Raw genomic sequence first — 19,759 nt, forward strand, 5'->3', positions numbered from 1 at the left:
CAGATAGTTTTCCTTCCTTCCTTCCTTCCTCCCTCCCTCCCTTCCTGCCTTCCTTCCTTCCTTCCTTCATTCCTTGCACCCTTCCTCCTTTCCTCCCTCCCTCCCTTCCTCCCTCCCTCCCTCCCTCCTTCCTTCCTTCCTTCCTTCCTTCCTTCCTTCCTTCCTTCCTTCCTTCCTTCCTTCCTTCCTTCCTTCCTTCCTTCCTTCCTTCCTTCCTTCCTTCCTTCCTTCCTTCCTTCCTTCCTTCGTTTTTGGCGCACGCGGTCTAGATACTTTTGAAGCTGAGTCACTGTGTCGCCATGCCGCAGAGTCCAGCTGAGTGCCCGCCTAACATGGCACTGGTGGCGGCGGAGCCGATGGCCTCCACTCAGCACAATGTTTGGCTGGTTTCTCCTAGAATGCAGCGTGCGCACGTGCTGACGCCAGCATGTTATGCCGGTTGGGTGGGCGCCTCAGGGTGGTTGCCGCCACCCTGAGCGTGGAGCGATATCTCACCGTTTCCTTTAGTAGTTTCATTTTACTCTTCAGCTTGCTTCCTGTACTCTATCGTAGTTCACGCACGTCGATGCGTCGACCGCATTTTCAGGTCCATTACGGTGCCCAGCACAAAGCAGGCGTGTTGTCCAGCTTGCGCGCACAGCGGCCACGTGTCCAAGCTCCTGACATTTGCGGCATTGCAAAGGACGTGACATTTTAGGGCACACTGGGTGGTTTACGGATCATGCTTTTTCATGCGACTGCGAACTGGTCCCTTTTAGCATGAATTTCATCTACGTCTCTGAAAGTCGGCGATTTGGTCACCAGATGTCAGTAGAATCGTTACTTGATGTCATATGTCCACATTCACATCAGAAATCAAAACAGGGTCTTTCTTAAATCCCGCCATACCAAAACACGTAGACCCTGCATTCACGGGCAAGTACAAATTCTGCGGGCAGTATGCTGACCTATACCACATGGCATGGGCCTGCCAGCACAATACATATATAGCCATTATAAGTCAGCCATTATAAGTCAGCGGAGGCAGTGGCCTGAGCGGAACCTAACAGCTACCTATTTCACAGGCGTTCAACGTACACCAGTGCTGCGTGCCGTCTTCTGTCCCGGGAAGTGCCCCTGCTTTCCTATCAACCACATCGAGATACCACGCCCTGGCTATCTCGACCCCGGACCACGTGACCTTTCACTGCAGCCTGAACTGGATTTGAAACAGCCCCGATCGTCATCACCTTCATTTGCCAGCGGAGGCAGTGGCCTGAGCGGAACCTAACAGCTACCTATTTCACAGGCGTTCAACGTACACCAGTGCTGCGTGCCGTCTTCTGTCCCGGGAAGTGCCCCTGCTTTCCTATCAACCACATCGAGATACCACGCCCTGGCTATCTCGACCCCGGACCACGTGACCTTTCACTGCAGCCTGAACTGGATTTAAAACAGCCCCGATCGTCATCACCTTCATTTGGCAGCGGAAGCAGTGGCCTGAGCGGAACCTAACAGCTACCTATTTCACAGTTTGGACCTCATTTGTATCATTTTTTTTTTTTTGTTTTTACTTCTGCCACCGCTGCCTACTGCTGCCTACTGATCTTTATGTTGTATGGTGCTGCTTTCATTTGCTTTTTTTTTAAATACCTTTTTGCAATCAGTTTCTGATTTTGGGTATGGGGACCGAGATAGAAAGTTTCAAGCGCGAACTTCGGAAAGAAATTAGGGAGCTGAAAAATAGCCTGGAATTTATAAACGACGAGTTTGAAACACTCAAGACCGAGTGTAGTGATGTGAAGAGGGAAAACTCTGAGTTACAAGCGTCTAACAAGTTACTGATGCAAGAAATTGAAGCTCTGAAAAAACAAGTGCATGAAAATGCTTTGAAGATCACTGCCCAAGACCAGTATTCAAGAAACAGAAATATAGAAATCAAGGGAATACCTCTAAACAAAAATGAAAACTTGATTGATATAATTGGCAAAGTTGGCGGCACTCTTGGTGAGCCAATAACACAGGAGGATGTTGAGGCATGCCATCGCGTACGTGCATGGAATCCATCTGAGGGCCAAAACATTGTTGTGGCTTTCAACCGCAGAGCAAAACGGGATGCGGTTGTCGAGAAGGCAAAAAAGACGAGGTTCACGACTGAAGACTTGGGATTTTCCCCCACCCAATCAGTGTTTGTAAATGAGCACCTGTGCCCGCAACTGAAAAAACTGCTCGGAGAAGCTATAAGAAAGAAAAAGGAAATGGGCTGGAAATTTGCCTGGTCGAAGGGCGGAAAAATTTTTGCGCGGAAAACAGAAACTTCCACTGTCGTCCCAATCACATGCGAAGCTGACTTAGCAAAGATATCTTGAAGTGCCACCCTCAAATGTGCTAGCTTATCTTAAAGATTTTCACGATGACCGCAACACGCGATGTCACACTACCAAACAAAAATGGCTATCTTAGTTTTTTGCACTGCAATGCGCAGTCTGCAAAAAATAAGAATGACGAATTGACAGCTTTCTTTAACAGCTTTAGTTTCAAATTTGACGTCATCATGGTAACAGAAACCTGGTACACTTCACAAGAAGACGTACTTAGCATGGATGGCTTCAACAGCTTCTACTTAAACAGATGCCGACGCCGAGGTGGCGGCGTATTGCAACTTGTCTCCAACCGCCTTACTTGCAATATGCTCTCCGAATTCTCCGCCGTGACAGCTGATTATGAAGTGTTAACACTACAAAGCGAAAACACTGTTTTTTCCGTTATATACCGCCCGCCGGACGGTAAACCTGACCTCTTTTTCACGTTTCTAGCTAAGTTATTAAGCTTTACATGTTCCAATCAATTGAATCTCATTATTGGTGGCGACTGTAACATAAATTTGCTTGAAGACACTTCGAGCTCCCATGAGTTTCAAACATTTCTAGATTCCTTTCACTGCACTAACGTCATAACAGAACCCACACGCATCACCTCCTGTTCTGAAAGTCTTCTTGACTTGCTTATCACAAACAAAACAACGGAGTGCGCCAAATCAGGTGTCGTTGCTGCACAGCTAAGTGATCATTTGCCAATTTATCTGATCTGAAAACAAAATGGTGTTTTGAAAAACTGTGCCAATCCCCCGATGTCTTTTCTTTCACGAAATATTAACCTGAAAACTCTCAATCTTTTTCGAAGTCGGGTGGAATGCACAAACTGGACCTCTGTATATGAATGCACAGATGGAAATCTAGCATATGACACGTTTATGACTGTCCTTAAGAATGTTTACGATAGTTGTTTTCATGTGAAAAGAGTAAAGAGTTCAAAAAAAAAATTCGCAAACCATGGCTCACAGATGAGTGCCTCGAAATGATACGCGAAAAAGATGAAATGTACTTTCATTTCGTGAAAACTAGAAATCCCGCAGACTTTTCTGCTTTTAAAAAATACAGAAATAAAGTCACGAAGTTCTTGCGGAAATCTAAGAAAGATTACTACGAACATGTTTTTAATGAGGCATCTGGACGCAGTGACCTCATATGGCGTGAAATAAATCATTTATTGAAACCAGGTACTAAACAGAATGATAGTCTGCAAATCACGATCAACGATCAGCAATTAACTGGTATGTAATTAGCATCTCATTTTAACGAATACTTCACAACTCTTGCAAATAGCAACCATAATGAAAATGCAAAACTCTTTTTAGGTGCACCTAATGCAAACTCTGCTTTTTTTGAACCTATTACACCACAGGAAACTCACTCAGTTTTTATGTCCTGCAAAAACAGCGAAGCACGAGATATAGACGGGCTGGAAATCAGGCCTATTAAGTTTGTTGTCGACCTCCTGGAAGATGTTATTGCCCATATTTTCAATGTTTGTCTAGCCACTGGTGTCTTTCCAGTGAACATGCAGTGGGCTAAAGTAACTGTCCTGTACAAATCTGGAAACAAAAATGAGCTTTCGAACTACCGCCCAGTTTCGGTGCTGCCAGTTATCTCAAAGGGATTTGAAAAAGTCATCTGTAAAAGGATTATGTCATTTTGTAATAAGCATAATGTTTTGTCGGAGCGCCAGTTTGGTTTCCGCCAAAATCTGTGTACGGAAGTGGCTCTTCTAACCCAAAAATATTTCATTATCAAAGGATTCGAAGAAAGAAAAATAACATTAGGTGTTTACGTTGACTTTTCAAAGGCTTTCGACAGAATTAATCATCAAACTCTTTTCGCTAAATTAGAGCACTACGGTTTTCGTGGCATTGTCCTTGCTCTCCTAAGATCTTATTTAGAAAACAGAAAACAATGCGTTTCTATCGGAGAAGAGCACTCCACATTACGAAGCATAACATGCGGAGTACCACAGGGCAGTGTCCTCGGACCGGTACTCTTCAATATATACATTAATGATATAACACGGGTATCCCCAGAAGCCTCTTTGGTAATTTATGCAGATGACACGAGCTTTTTCATTCAATGTGACGATACGACGGAACTCGAGAATTAGGAAATATTACCCTGAATAAATTGTCAGAATGGAGCAAAATTAATTCTTTAGCAATAAACAATAAAAAAACAAAGGCTGTCATTTTCTCGCCATCACAAAAATTTGTTGACCGTTATCTTAATCTCTATTTAGGATCTGAGAAGATAGAAATAACAAAAGAAGTGAAAACGCTCGGTGTCACCTTTCACGAGAACTTGATCTGGGATATTCATGTAGACTGTGTGATTAAATGTCTGGCCAGGGCTTGCGGGATACTTTGCCGATTTAGACAAGTTCTTCCACTCAAAATAAAGCTGCTACTTTATAATGCTATTTTCAATCCTCACCTAAACTATTGTAATCTTGTATGAGGAACTACATCACTAACGAACGTCAACAAACTCCTTCTTTTACAAAAAAGAGCTCTCCGTCACATAGCAGATGCTCCATACGACGCTCACACAAGTGACCTGTTCCCCTTACTTGGTGTTGTTCCTGTGACACATATGTACGAGCTGAATGCCCTATTAAAATACAAATATTCCCTGAAATTTAATCGGATGCCTTTTCTACGATTATGCAATTTAACAAAACCACCCGAGGTACCGTACAATATAAGAACAAGAGAAGTATGGTTGGTGCCGTTTTCCCGCACGAATCATGGTCAGAACAGACTACAATATATTATGCCTACTTTACTTAACAACTCTCATAATTCAAACACGGACATCCACACACTATCGAAACAACACCTTAAGCGTTTGTTCACTTACAATTTAGGAAGGTAACATCAATGTTTTGAAATCTTGTTTTATTATTGCAGCCTTTTGTACACGTATTTTCAATGGTGGCTGCATTACAGCTGTGTGTCGTAAAACTGTGGTCTGTGCTTCTATGCCTGCAAATGTAGCAGGAAATGTTTGTAGTCCTGTATAGCCATATGTCAGTTTCGCCGTTAGATGTTCTTCAGTGTGCAAAATATTGGTGATTAAGTATTAGTATTCGTCTTATTGAATCCATGTCTATCAGTTACATTGAGCCGATATTATTACTTTTTACTAATATGCGGCATTTTGTGTTTGGAATTACTATGTATATTATGTATTTTGTGTTTCTATATATTTTGTGTTTACAATTTCTATGTATACTGCATGCTCTTATCTTCGTACAATTTTTAATCGCAGCTTTGTATTATTTCTGCTGTTATCCGTTGTCAAGAGAAAACAAGGGGTAAGAACCGTTGTCAAGCTGCTCGAGAAGCAGCTTTTTGTTCTTATCCTTGCATTTATTTCTGTATTGAAAGAAATGCTAAATAAATTGATTGATTGATTGAATGATTGATTGATTGATTGATTGATAGGGAGGGCTGGGAGGCGGCCCTGTCCAGCTCTGACCTGGAGGCCCAGCGGGCCCAGGTCCAGAGAGCACGGGCAGCAGCGGCGGCCAATGGCGTCCAAGAATAGGGACTGCCACCCAGCGCAACAACCATCCCCACCTCCAGTTCCCAATTTAGTGCAGTGCAGCAACAAATTTTTTTCCCTCCTCCTCCCTCCTACACTTGCGGTTGAACTTCTGTGTCCGAAATATGAACGTAGCCGTATGCTGCATAAGCTTGGCACGGCTTTCTGGTTGTCCAAGGTTGCTCTGTTCGACACATCAACAGAGAGGTTATTCGTCCTGGCGTTGATGCGCACATATTCGGCTTGTCCAGGAACCATCCTTCCAAGGCAGACAGTAAGAGCTTGTCTTCGGGAAGTTCAATTTGTCCGTGACCCCGACAAGCATGTAAGAGGTAGCGTCTGAAAGAGTTTGATCACTCGGACTGGGTTTGCTGAGACGCCTGCATGGTGACTTGACGCCTACGTTCACTTGAAGTCTTGCAAAGCTTCCTTCTGAGGCGCTGGTTCACGACTTCATTGCATGCACCACCATATTTTATGCGTTCTGGTGCAGGCCTTCTGTCCACAAGCTGCGATTTCCTGCTACCCGCTACTCGACCTTGAACGAAGCGGTGTTTAAGCGTGTCAGCCTCAAGCAAGATGTCATGGTGCAGCCGCCCGAGCTCTCCTATACTATTGAGGCCCGTTTTTGTGCGTTCAAAATGTGAACAACGTTAACGGCATGAGTTCCAGAACCGACAGCAGTCATCTTAAACTGGGGCTCACCCTTTTCTGCAACTTCCACGTCATGACGGCGTGCGTTGTCTCTCTCGCCTCCACCCCCATCTGCAAGTTGTCAGCCGACTCACAGTCATTGGTGACAACCGTGACGCCCATTCGTATATGTCGAAGAACCGCAGGCTCATTGCCGGCATAGGCTGGGTCAATCTTCGCCCTTAACAATGTCACAACGCCCAGCGCCGGAGTGTCAGTTGGGGCCGTGGGCCCCAAGACGAGATCATGGTCGTGCTGACGGCACGAAACCAGATTCACAGAAGGAGCCGAGAGCCCCGCCAAATCCGAAGCTGGGGCCAAACGTCGGGTGCACATCGAGGACGTACGTTAACGCCCTCGGCAAACGAGCTCGGCCCTATAGGCCGAGACGACGTGGTGCGCACCACCTTTATGTGAAGGCCAGAAACCTCGCGCTGCGAGGCCGCCTGCATGTCCCGAAGGCCATGGGCACAAGCAGGAGCATCGATGGCAAGCGCGCTGATACCGGCGCACCTTCGAAACAAGGTGACCACCTGGTTCGTGATGACCACCCTTCGGGCAACAGGACCTTGGTGTCAAGTGTCGTTCACCACAGTCGCGACCTGCGCATCAGTGGTCGCCATGCCGCCGGGAGAACCTCGAAGGCCCACGTGAACGGCGTCGACAAACGAGCTCGTCCCCACAGGCAGAGATGACGTGGTGCGCACCAGCTTCGCATTAAGGCCAAGAACTTCGCGCTGCGAGAACGCCTGCGTGTCCCGTAGGGCATGGGCATGAGCGGGAGCATCGACCGCAAGCGCTGATATCGGCGCACCTTCGAAACAAGGTGACCGCCTGGTTTCCGACGTCCTCCGGGCCAACAACCACTGCCGGCTTTCGCAGCAGTCACCACAGCGGCAACGAAAACCGCCTGCTGCCAGAGAAGGTGGCGTCCAGAGCCAGATCCGGCCGAAAAACGGCGGATGTGCGCAGTCACGACCAAACAGTGGTAGAGGACCAGCACCCTACGAGAACAGGTGGCCATGATGGGCGAAGCCGAGCAGGAACAAGGCTAGATGCGTCGGCTCAGCCTGGCAGTTGGCTGCCGGACTTCATGCGATGGGCCTTCCAGATTGCGTGCACCTTGCGAGACGTCACCCCGTCGAGGCCCGCAGAAGAGACGCGCTCAACCGCCAGGTCACTCTCCGAATGGGACGCCGTCCGGCCAACCGAGCAAGACGACGCCGGGAGCTCATAGGTGAAATATTTGGTTCTTGCTCACCGACTGGATACTCGAGGTCTGCTATCCACTGCAGCGCACGAGAACCATCCGGCCATCGTTTATGACGGTGAACTCGGTTTGTAGGCGTTAGCAGTAGAAATTTGGGAAGGAAATAAATGGAACGCGTGAGGAGCTACCACTCGTAACCTCTTATTTATCCTGCTCGACTAGCTTAAAATATTGGGATAAGCGCAGGATGAGAGTAAGAAAAGGAGGCTAAAGTCTTCTATTGCAGTTTTAGGCGAAAGCACTACCTGCTTTCCCATGATATACAGTGTAAGGTGGACAAACAACATGCGCGACTTCAGATCAGAGTTTTCGACTTTTAGACTGCGCGGAACCGCCCAAAAGAGCTTCGTTAAACATACGCACAGGGGAATCTCCCACGACTGGCAGCCTCCAACGGGCCCTCAACCAGGATGACACTTTCTTCAACTGCGCAGATTATCAGAAATATGTTTGCTGCTCTTTGCAACAGTATAGCTGCACTCATGTGAATGCAGCTATTTCATTTGTGTAGCGCTGAATTTGACACGGACACAGGGAGACATAAAAGGACGTGCGCTCGTCCTTGTCTGTCTCCCTGTGCCCATGTCAACTTTAGTTCTCACAGAATGACTTATCTGCATCAACTACACCGCAGAACCGCCCTTTAGTGTGATTATTCTTTTGACCTAAAGCATTTCGTAAGTTACGCACCCAGTACGGCCCACATTAGCAGCTGAGTTTTTCAAGAAAGCGTAGAGGCCAGACTTCTTCGCCGAGCCATGCGTTGCGTAATTAAGCACAACATGCATCATCATTTGACCATCGTGTCTATAAACTAGACCAAACGTAAAGCGGTCATTTCGTGAATGGCTAGATTGTTTACGATTGTGACGTGCGGGAGGATCCCATCCCAAGCTTTGTGCTTCATGTCGACGTAGGAGGTGCATGCATGCTCTGAAGTCTGCATTTTCTGTTCAGAATAAAACTGCAGGCCACCTAGTCGTTTCTTTTTAAGAATGCGTCATTCATTAAGGTTTTGTTAGCCAGGTGGTGGCTGGGCCGTCCGTTGAAGATATTACTTAACGCTGTCTCGCCTTGTAAGTGCATTGAAAATATTGAAATGGCAGTGCTTTCGCTCAGAGAAAACAATGTGCTTATTCGTTTTCTTCGCTTACTTGTAGTGGCACCAATTTAAAGAAATTACAATTTTAGTGAGACATGCATCATGGATGTGGACTTGGGGTTCTTGTGGGTGCGACAGTCCGAAGGTGAGACGTCATGTAAAATCGAAGCATAGGTGCCTTAAGCACGAACCAGCCTACCAGGTGACAGCACTTCTGATACGAAAGAAGTGATAATGACAGACCGCCAACTAACAATGAACAGGTGTCAATATCAGCATCTGCGTAGTACGTGATTGCACCATCCTGCAATAAAACCTTAAAGTGAGGCACATTTCCTTGTAATTGGTTCTGCGAATGCTGACAGATGAACATAGTATTCAAGTGTCGCTATGTGTCGGGAAATATCAACACGCAGTGTTGATACGAAGGGAACTTTCGCTCCATTAATTTTCACAATGGCTGATACATAGATTGTGTTTTAATCCTGAAACCAAGCGACAATGAGCTCAATGGAACAACATGAGCGTACCCTAGCACCACCGAAGAAACACCTGGTTAGCACCAATTATATAAAAATGATGGTCAAAAGTTTTGGGACAACGAAAGCGCTATATGCACTTCACTGCGTTCAAAAGAGCGCAAGAGTAACGGCTGCAGTCCATGAAGACGTTCCGCAAACGTAGTTTCAAGCTTCTGACAAAAGCGACCAGGGAGGACTGCTCTGGTGAGCTTCGGTCAAGACAACAATCCGTTTCCCCCATGTTGCCGCACGTGGTCAAAAGCTGCTTCGAGGCAACATTAATAGTTGTTTGTAGCACGTTTTGTGAGGACGGCCTTAAATTCGAGAAATACGCCATGCATGTACTGCCTTTGCCTAAAGTAACCAAGCAACGTGATTTGTTTCTCAGCCGTGCAGTGAAGGACTTATGGCACACCTTGAGCTCTAAATTTGGTTAAGGTAAGAAGAACCTTAGTCCTCACCTTTAGAGACCACTTGTTCTTTAAGGCTGTCGTAAGAGCTCTACTATACGGCTGAGAAGCGAACCCTGTGGCCTGGTTACTTTTGCCAAAGACGCTACCTCTTCTGAATGTTCGCGAGCTGATGATCCGTATCAGTGCAACCAAAAGAGTTTCGGGCAGTTCTGCAGCTTCGAAAGCAGGTCATTCTGAAGCAACACTAAAGGGCCAGCGCATGCTACTGCCCTGACGCGAAAAAGATGACGTTCGTTAGAACAGATTGTAATCAGCAACTGAGATCCGCCGTACTGTGCTGAATTCTGGCGGGGCACGTATAAGGTGCCACAAGCTTTCCAAGTGTCCGATGAAGCGCTGAAATATTGAGGAGATAATCGGAAGGCGCTGGTCGAACACAACTCCTTGTGGCATCGTATCAGGTACGTGCGAGTCATGGGCTCCGGCGAACTGTGCTTCTGTTTTACTCTCTTCCATATCTTTACCGGGCAAAGCCCGCATTTCACTATTCACTCGCAACAGCCTCTTCGTTTGTCTGGCGAAGAGGTGGCTGCGTCTGCGTGCATGGCACGATGTTTTATCGTGATCCGATGGTTGATCGACTCCACCGCCCTGCAGCGCAGCGTCCCATGCCGTGGCGCGACTCGGTGCGGACGCTCACCTTCCAGCGGTCGCCGTCTGGACGGCACGCGGACTCTGGCCGGCTGGGCTTCGAAGTGCGCGCCGTCGAGGGGGGCCTCGTGGTCGACCACGTGGACCCCCAGTCGGCAGCGCACCGCGCGGGCCTCAAGCAGGGGGACCTCCTGCTGGCCGCCAACCACGTCTCTTTCCGTGGACTGGACCTGGAGTCAGCTCTGCAGGTAACGTCATCTCTACTTCTAACGAGCTTTCAGAGAGGATGGCACTGCCACCTCCGTTGTAAGAAAAGAGGCGTGTGCAGATGCAGCTGTCGGGAGTCATTGGCAGCTGCGAAGGGCGAAGGGTGGCGTCTCTTGTAGTGCTAGCCGTGCACACGCTTTTCAGCATCAATTTCAAAACGGCCAGTTAACGGTTCCTAAAACCACGAACCTTTTTGGTGCAACCGAAATCTTTTAGTGTGATAGCACTACTTCAGATGTACCAACCCCGAGCAAGAATCTGGTCATTTTGTCTTGTGTTTCGAACTAATCCGAGCTTACCCGAGTTCGGGCAAGTTCGGAGTAGCGTCGTGCAAGCTGCAACCAATAGAAGGAAGCTCGGGGAAGTTCGGATACAGTGTCTATTCGAGGCACTGTAGTTCGGAGGAGCGTCGCGGCAGCTGTAGTCAATGGGAGGAGGGCGTAGCGCCACCTATGTCACGTAACCTTGTGGCGTCATCACAACCTGCCCTGGCAGATGGCAGTTAAATTAATGATTGGTCGCGACAGGTTCCTTGGGATGAGCAACATGGGTCTTACATAACCTACGGGTGGCTAAAAGAGGAACAGCCACCTGCCAGCGCAGTGGCGCATTGCGCTGGTAGTGGTTTGACGACTCGCCGCCGTCTATGAATGTTAAGTATAGGATGACCAGTTCTGCACATATGGGCATTAACCCACCAAATCTATTGCGTCATACACTTAAGGCGGAGCTTAAGTGTCCCCTCCAAGGGAAGAATGAACACCTGCTTTCGCACGTCTACTCGGTAAAATAACATTAAAAACCACTTTTGTGTGCCAGTTTTTTTTTTCTGAGAAGACGAGAAGGCAACGGAAGTGCTTGTTTTCGTCTTTTCGCCAGCCATCTTCACAGGTGCTCGCAGCATGCATGAGATCGCCATGCTTGCAGCGCTGAAGTAATGCAAGTAGAAAAGACGAATATTCGTTTGAGTGCAAACGCACTCATACTCTCATAAACACGGACCAAGAATCTTGTCCCTACGATCTTGTGCCAACACATTGCAACAGCGACACCTTGTTAAGTTCAAACAAAAACATAACGCATAGATACCTTTCAAATTTCGTTCGGCCAATCCCGAATTTGACCATGCCCGATATGATGGGGAGCTCCAAATTTGTCCCTGGCTATTTCCAAAATTTGGCCCGGGCCACCCCCAAAATTTGTCCTTGGCCAAATCGTACAAAAAACTGTGTTTTCGCGCTATAATCGGTTTAACCAAGTTCGAACCCTTACAAATTTTCGACCGAGCATCTGAACACGCAGCTGCAAATGGAGAACAATGCTTCAAATAAACTGCGGGGCTTTGTCTTTAGTTCACGCCAGTAAGCGACGAAAATGCAGAGCGCGTGTTCCAGCTCGTCACCTGCACAGTGTCGCACCGCCGAAGCAACAAGAAGCGTCCCGCGTTGGCGTCGAGTCTCGAGGTGCCTATACCGCTAAGCTTCTGCACGATGCCGGTGCGTTTTCAGCTCGGAACGGATGCCTAAAACAGAGAAGTTGCACACGAGTGAAGGTCAGTACGTGTTGCGTTCATGGCTGGCAATGAATTTCTTGACGAAGTCTGACATCTCCCTTTCGAGCCACAGCTACTGAACGGCTAGGTACTGTTCCTGGGCCAACAAGCTGTCTTTATACTGGCTCGCGTGCGTGCTTGCACAAAGCACTCTTGTGTCTTTGAGTGAACCATCCTTCTCATGTTTTTGATCTGCTTCGAGCGAACTTTTCAAAAGATTAAGCCACGTTAGTTTGTTTAAGATAACATCGTGTAAGCATTAAAAAACGACAACTGGCTCTACGGAGACCAGACTATATTGAAGGGTTTTAGGCAGTCGTTTTGTACAAGTCAGAATATTTTTAAATGCTCTTAGTTGAGTTTCCCCCTTCGGGTGGTGATGAGAGGAAACACCTTGTTGATGATGAAATCGGGTTTTCTTGATGACCCGGCGGTTCTAATTCGCAAACATTCACGCTACTCGAGGAAAGGAGAAGGTTAACTATTTATTTACAACACAAATAAAACGAGAAGAAGCAACGCAAGGAGAAAACTATCTACACGACTAAACTGTTGACGAGACGAATTCAGCCCTCGTTCAACCCAGCGCGCTTGTTTTTAAACCCTCTGTCTCCGCCCTTAGCGGGGACAGCCACGAATAAGATTACAAGCGACACACCTCACCAATCCGTGGTTAGGGAAAGGAAAATAAGGTTTCCGCCAACTAATCACAGATTGGGGAAAGAGTGCTGATTAAACATTTGGGAAAAGAGAACTTGTAATCAAATACACAAACAGCACAAACGCAACCGCCCTCTCCCACGGCGCCCATGGCACAGCGGTTACCACTTTCCTAACATGTTTTCTCTTTCGCACACGCGACAAACATATTCTGACGAAACGATCCCTAAAGTGTTTACAGAATACACCGCAAGAGACGAACGCAGTGGGTTTCCGGTCACTCGGCTAATTCTCAGCCGTATCTCGTGCATTCCCGAAACCTTGGCGACCCCTTGACAACGCATACATGTCGACACCTGTACATGGTTAGGCTTCTTAAGACTGGCTATGCCCGTGACAGCGCGGAGTAAACAAGGACGTCCGCCGCACGAAGGGAGGCAGGGACGGGACGGGCCCCTTTGTTGGGGACTTCCGACCCCACTGGAGCGGCCTTCCTTGCGAACACAAGATCGACCAGTTCGCGGAAAGGTCAGCGAACTCCATACTCTTGATTCAGTAGCTGACACAGATGAATTAACAAACTTTTTTAGTTGTCAGCATTACCACAAAATTTTCCGTTTAATACTTACAAACCACTTGAGAAGTTGCTTTTTTGTTGTTTCTTCAACGGATGTAGCTCTTCGTTCAAAGTAAGCTAAGTGTAGTTATTTTTGTGCCGCTGAGAGTATAACCACAAGATTTTAAAATGTCAGCAGACAGTTTAGCATGGCTAAGCGCGGCTTATGGTGCAATAGCACTCGAGCTAGCTATTGTGCACGCCCTTTAGCACGGAGAAGTTCCTCTTTGGACAAACCTGAAGGCTCCGCCTCACACTCGCGCCCCTTTTTTTCGAATACGCTCCTGTCACGTGGGACTCCGACAAACACTCACCAATGAATTGCAAGCGGTCCAACGTCATACTAGATGACGAACATAGAGCTGCAATCATGAAGTCTCCTAATTTTTCATCGCGAAGACGGCCAGAGCAGAGAAATAGGCGGCACAGTATCGTGTATAGAAGTGCCCCGTTACGAAGCGAGCTGCTTGGTTAATTCTTGATTTTTAATGTGCGAAAGCAGGACAAAACACAAAGGTAGACAACAGGCGCTTCGTCTTGTTGTCTATATCTTCGTGTTTTGTCTTGCTTCCGCGCCTTAGAAATCAAGAATGAACCGAAACCAGCAGGCAGTTCTCTAAAGCTGTTTCGGTCGACCATTGATAAGCAAACGGCAACTACAGTAATGGCGTTTATACATGCATGAACTCGACCTTGTGCGGGTCGCGTCGATTATTCGACAAAAACAGCGGCATTCGAGAAGGTATGCTGCGATTCGTCACTTGCTCGCTTTCACAATATTTTTACCCTTTTCCTCAAAAAAGGTGACTCAACTCGACTTCTTTTGAGTTCATGTAAACAGGGGGTAAGGCAGCGCCTTTCAGAAAGCCCATAACCGGAGATTTGTGACCGCATTCGCGATGTGTAGCCGCTTTTCCTTTTTTTTTTTCAGCGATGGCTGATGCTGTTTTTCATTACTGTTTCTCATCAGATTGTACTGAACGGATATCTATATTGCTATTATTTTGCTCGAAAACCCAATACTTGCGTGTTTCACAATGTCTTTAATGCATGAACTACTGTAAAACACGAGTGAATAAATAAGATAAACGACGGGGGAGTTACGCTTCTAACACTCTGTCCTGGGAGACGCTCCGTAGACCCCAGCCTCTGCGCTCTCGCGTCTCCTTCCATTGCAGGTGCTGGAAAGCCATCGGACCCTACGGCTGAGCGTCGCGTCACCGTCCCAGCACGGCGGCTACGCCTGGGTCACGCGCGACGGCCGCCCCACCTCGCCTCCCGACCAATGGGGGGCGCCCGTGCACAAGGTACGCCGCCCGCGATAAGAGGACCTTCTCCTTTCTTGGCGCTGTTAGAGTCGAATGCACACGCCGTACTTCGTTTTATTCACTTCATCTCAATCGTCGAAACATTATGGGGAGCCGCGGGGACAAGTGATAAGGGCATCCGCAATAAAATAGCATAGTTAGAAAAAGTAGTTACAGGTGGTTGCTTTGAATACATTCGCGTCTGGGATGGAGGCTGACAGGTGGTCCCAGTCCTTGCATGTCTCAGGCATAAAATATCCGCAATATAGCATATAGGTTGCTGCGCATGCTGGGTACTTCAACTTTGTGGTGGTCTTCATTACGAGAAGTGAGTTATGAATTTGGCTGGAAAATAGAATTCCGGTGGGAAGAATTGCAATGTTTTAGTTTATGAAAGAGATACAGGCGAGAAAACACTTTCAGTGTGGTGATAGTTGGGTAAAATAAAGCATGAAGAACGTTTTTCAACGGCTTCGGCTGTGTTGATGAAGAAGTTAATTTGAGGGTCTCATATTGATGATGCGCACGCAAGCTTTGAGCATGCTAATATTTCATAGAGTAAATGATTCGTTTTAGTGGGGGCAAGTGAAAAAATCAGTTTTAGGCGACCCAGTATACGGTTAGCATTAATTATTGCGCAATTGGCGTAGGTTTGTCAAGATTAGTTCTTATACGACCAGCGAGATTTCTACGTGAATTATCTTGCGATAGAGGGACGCTGGCAGTTGTGTACTTATAGGAAGCGTGGTACGAGATACTGCGGGAAATTCTCATAGCCTTGCACTTGTATTCATCAAGGTTCATTAGTCACGTGTCACACCAGGTAGAAATGTATCTAAGCCACTCTGAGCTGTTTCTGAGGTGCTCTTTTTTTTTCTTAGGAGAAGTTTCTAAGATTCCGAAACGGCGCTTTTTTTTCCCAGGATATTGAGGCTCAAAACGGCATGCTTGGTGATCATCGCGAAAAACACAAGGACAGGGGTAGACAACACACGACGAGCGCTAATTCGCAGCTGAATGTTTATTAAGAAGAAAGGCGTTACAATCCCTAAAGCTGCATTCGCGTTAAAATCGGATACAAAACGGAATCCCTGAACGGGCAGCCAGCCCCATTGCCATCACAAGATGGAAGAGACCTTTTAAGCGTTCATTCATTGACTTTTTAAAGTGACATTAAATTAGGTTTGCTGATAAGTTAGCCCAGGCATCCCCCAGCTGCACAGTGTTAACAACCATTCCGTTACTAAGCGGGAAGAACGGGTCTCTCTCAACATCTCCTGGTCATCAAGATCTCAGATATTCCTGGAGCAGAAAATATTGCCCAACACGACAGCTTAAAGTCGCGCTGGCGAGGCTGTGTTGCTTTGTCCCGCCGCTAAATTTCTATCTGGAAGGTGCGATTTTCTCTGTCTCCTCTCTGCGAATTTTGTCATGAACCCGAATTGGTAGACAACTTTGGCTGTTTTGTCTGTCCTTTCCTACTATCGATCGCCCCTTTCTTTAATCCCTTCCTGTTCTCTCGTCTTTTTACTCACGCTAGCCGCAGCTCACGTGCTTCAGGTTTCGATGGCAGATGCCGCTGCTTGCAGCATCTTTTCCTTTCACCATCATTTTAATATTACTTTAACAGCCACTAATAATAATTGTTCGCTTTTTACTGCTTCTTTTTCTGCTTGAGAAGAAGGCTGTTGGAGGAGCCCTGCTGCTGCTTGGCCTTAGTTTAAGTAGTCCGCCATTGCTATTATTTCCACACCTGGGTACAGCCACACGACTGCTTGTACTGCCGTTCAAAATTTATGAATTTCATCGACTACCTTGCAGTATAACCCTTTCTGCCTTTAATGTTTTCAGTCCACTCCGTATAGCTGTGCAGCATCCCCAGCTGCTGCTGCCCGCGCACATTATCTTCTGCCTTTTTTTATGTTCCTTTCCTTTCTTTTTCCCCGAAAATGTACAGCTGATTATGCCTCCCGATTCTTGGTCGACCCAGTGCGTGGATATGTGCCATTTCACAGCGAAAGCTCTTATGTCTTTTGGTTAGCCGTATAGCCCCTGCATTCTACCGAGGAATCTACAGCGTCAGTCGGAATGCCTTTAATGAATCAGTAATCAGCTAATACATTAATGTAATCGTACTTAATTAGCTAAATTAATTGGTCGCCACCAACCACGTTTGGCAGGTAGCGAAGTGGAGGGAGCGAAAAATTAGCTGCGGTTTAACTATTGTTGAACCTGGTTAGAAAGCGAAAGCTGTGGTGTATCGGGCAACTAGACGCGGCTTAGCGTCTGTAACGTTAAGTGCGCTGCGGAAAGTGGATAGGCAGCGCGCCCACCCTGGCACCCTGGCAGGGGGCAGTTAAATTAATGGTTGATTGCGAGCGGCTGCCCACCCAATGAACGCTGTGGCCTGTTGCTGCCGTGACGCGTGTCTGCCACAACGCTGCCAGCGCTAACGCATGCAGCCCACATCTCTCTCTCTCTCACCACCGCCACGCACACACCTCAAAGCGCTACTGAGGCGTCCATTGACCCAGGGAGCCAGTTATGCGCTCTTCCTTTCCTCAAAATAATCGGAGTCTTGAATGTTGTCAACGCCAACACCAATGAACACAATGAACGTCGACGGCTGCTGCTCCATTGGCGGCGGCAACGGCGGCGGCTGAGTGACGTCATAGCTTTCACGTGATTTGTCTCGGTCCAAGGTCAAACTCGCGCACTCGGCGCACATGGCACACATGGCGAATAAGCTACCGAGGGGAGTAGCAAAAGCTTTCGCTTTTTAAAACCCCTCCATGCCTAGGGAATACAAGGGAAAGGAAAAGCGTGAGAGGGAAGAGAGAGGGTGGGAGGCGACGGATGGCCTAGCGGCTTGGGGGGGGGGGGGGTGGCATGGTGAGAGCGGAGGAATGCGCAGCCGGAAGATGGCCACATCGGGAAAAAAACCAAAGGGTGCTTACCATGGAAAGAGGAGTTTGCGACGAGGGCGGAATCATGCGCTACATGAGTTTGGTTCCACATCAGAATGCAGGGTTGCAAGTCTAAACCAGCATCCGGGTCTAAGCAAAGTCTTGACATGAATTTGCTAAAAAAGCGCTGGAAGGCATTTGAAGTTCTTTCACAATATTTTTCATTCCCGAACAGGAATACAACTGACAACTATATCCTTCCTCCCGATTATGTTTCCTCAAGACGATACCTTGTTAATAAGATTCGGCAAACTAGGTGCGAACTGCGAAGTGCAAAATGCCATTTTTCCCCGAACAATTTCAGAATGGAACTGTTATCGATATCGCCATCACTATGGGGAAGGACAACTTTTACTCATTATTGCTGTATGCATCTAGCAGTGCTATGTATCTTTGAGAAATTGATCTCTAGTAACTGGGAGGTGTGACGTGTGCTTCATTGCTTCTTCTTTGAGTCTTTTTATTATCAATTTCTGCGATTCGTTGTTGAAGTGTATTTTGATGTTTTCACAAAGGAAAGTGGCCTGTTCTTTTGAGTGTTCATGAATACGCAATTTAATCGTCACCTGAAATGTTATTTGTAATATCCCCCCCACACTGCTGTGCCACGAAAAAATTGGCTGTATGAGTATTGTGATAAATAAATAAAAAATAATTATGGGATCACTGCGGCACTCGCATTGGAGGAATGCGTAAACATTGACGCCTTCTCGCCCCTCTTTGCACCTTTGTGCCTCCGATCCTTATCGAGCTGTCCCATATCGATTAATCATCGATCGCCTATCACGTGATCATCTGATTAATAGAACTGATGTCAATTCATTCAATTTCCCAATTGCCTTAATTAATCAAGTTCCATCATTGCCCATTTTGAGTTTTCAAACTTCGCGCCACGCTTCGCTCCGTACACACTTCTGGTTTATCAGATTTGGTGCCACGCTTTAGCTCCGCCCACTTCTGGTGTTTTCAAATTTGGCGCCTCCTTTTTATTTATTTATTCAAATACCTCAGGGCCCGAAGGCATTAAAGATGGGAGAGAGAAGGACATACATTGGGCCAGATACAGTGCAGCAGAAAAACAAAGTAGAAGAAATGAAAACGCGGCGGAAAATGAACAAAACATAACACAAAATAAGACAAGCGAAGGCAAAGGGGAAAACACAACAATTCCCCCAAAAATTGCACATTTCCGGCAGACAGCAATAAGACAACGAAAACGACCTCAAAATAAAACTGACTAAAATCTACAAATAAAGATTACATAGGGCAGTCTTAAAAGAACTTCGGTTAGAAATATCGACAATGTGTCTGGGAAGGTGGTCCCAACTGCCAGAAGTGTCGGGGACAAAAGAAGAAAAAGCTTGTTTAGGATGGCGTGACGGAACACCTACTTTACGAAGATGGTCAATGCGGCCTGAAACATATGTCGGGGTAGTTAGTAGCCGGCTCGTAAGGACATGATTGTAGTAATAGATCTTATGAAATAGGCATAAGCGCGAAATTTTTCTGCAGAGTGAAAGGGGAGGCAATGATAAGGCAGTTTTCATAACAGTAACACTGGAGTTACGGTGATGACGCACGGTTTTGAACAGATTCGATTTCAGTAGCTAATGATGACAGGTGAGGGTCCCAGACAGATGCTGCATATTCCAATTTAGGCCGAAGAACTGTTTTATAAAGGAGCAATTTTATTGAAGTAGAAGAAAGGGAGAAGTTTCTACGCAGGTACCCCAACATGCGGTTAGCATTGTTAGTAATAAATTCCACGTGCAGACTCCAAAAAAGATTAGAAGTTATGTGCACACCAAGGTACTTATACGAAGACACAG

At 46.8% G+C, this 19,759-nt stretch overlaps 1 protein-coding gene across 1 annotated transcript in view; it reads left to right on the top strand.

Moving 5' to 3' along the window:
* The window catches only part of dysc (whirlin protein dyschronic), a 352,774-nt gene that overhangs the window by 103,065 nt on the left and 229,950 nt on the right, over positions 1–19,759 (top strand). The window contains exons 3-4 of the mRNA XM_077650615.1: positions 10,569–10,810; positions 14,836–14,964. Coding sequence (XP_077506741.1) covers positions 10,580–10,810; positions 14,836–14,964 — 360 coding nt within the window. The 5' untranslated portion in view covers positions 10,569–10,579. The remainder of the gene's footprint in view (positions 1–10,568; positions 10,811–14,835; positions 14,965–19,759) is intronic.

This window comes from Amblyomma americanum, chromosome 1 (genome assembly GCF_052857255.1).
Source record: "Amblyomma americanum isolate KBUSLIRL-KWMA chromosome 1, ASM5285725v1, whole genome shotgun sequence".
Lineage (NCBI taxonomy): Eukaryota > Metazoa > Arthropoda > Arachnida > Ixodida > Ixodidae > Amblyomma > Amblyomma americanum.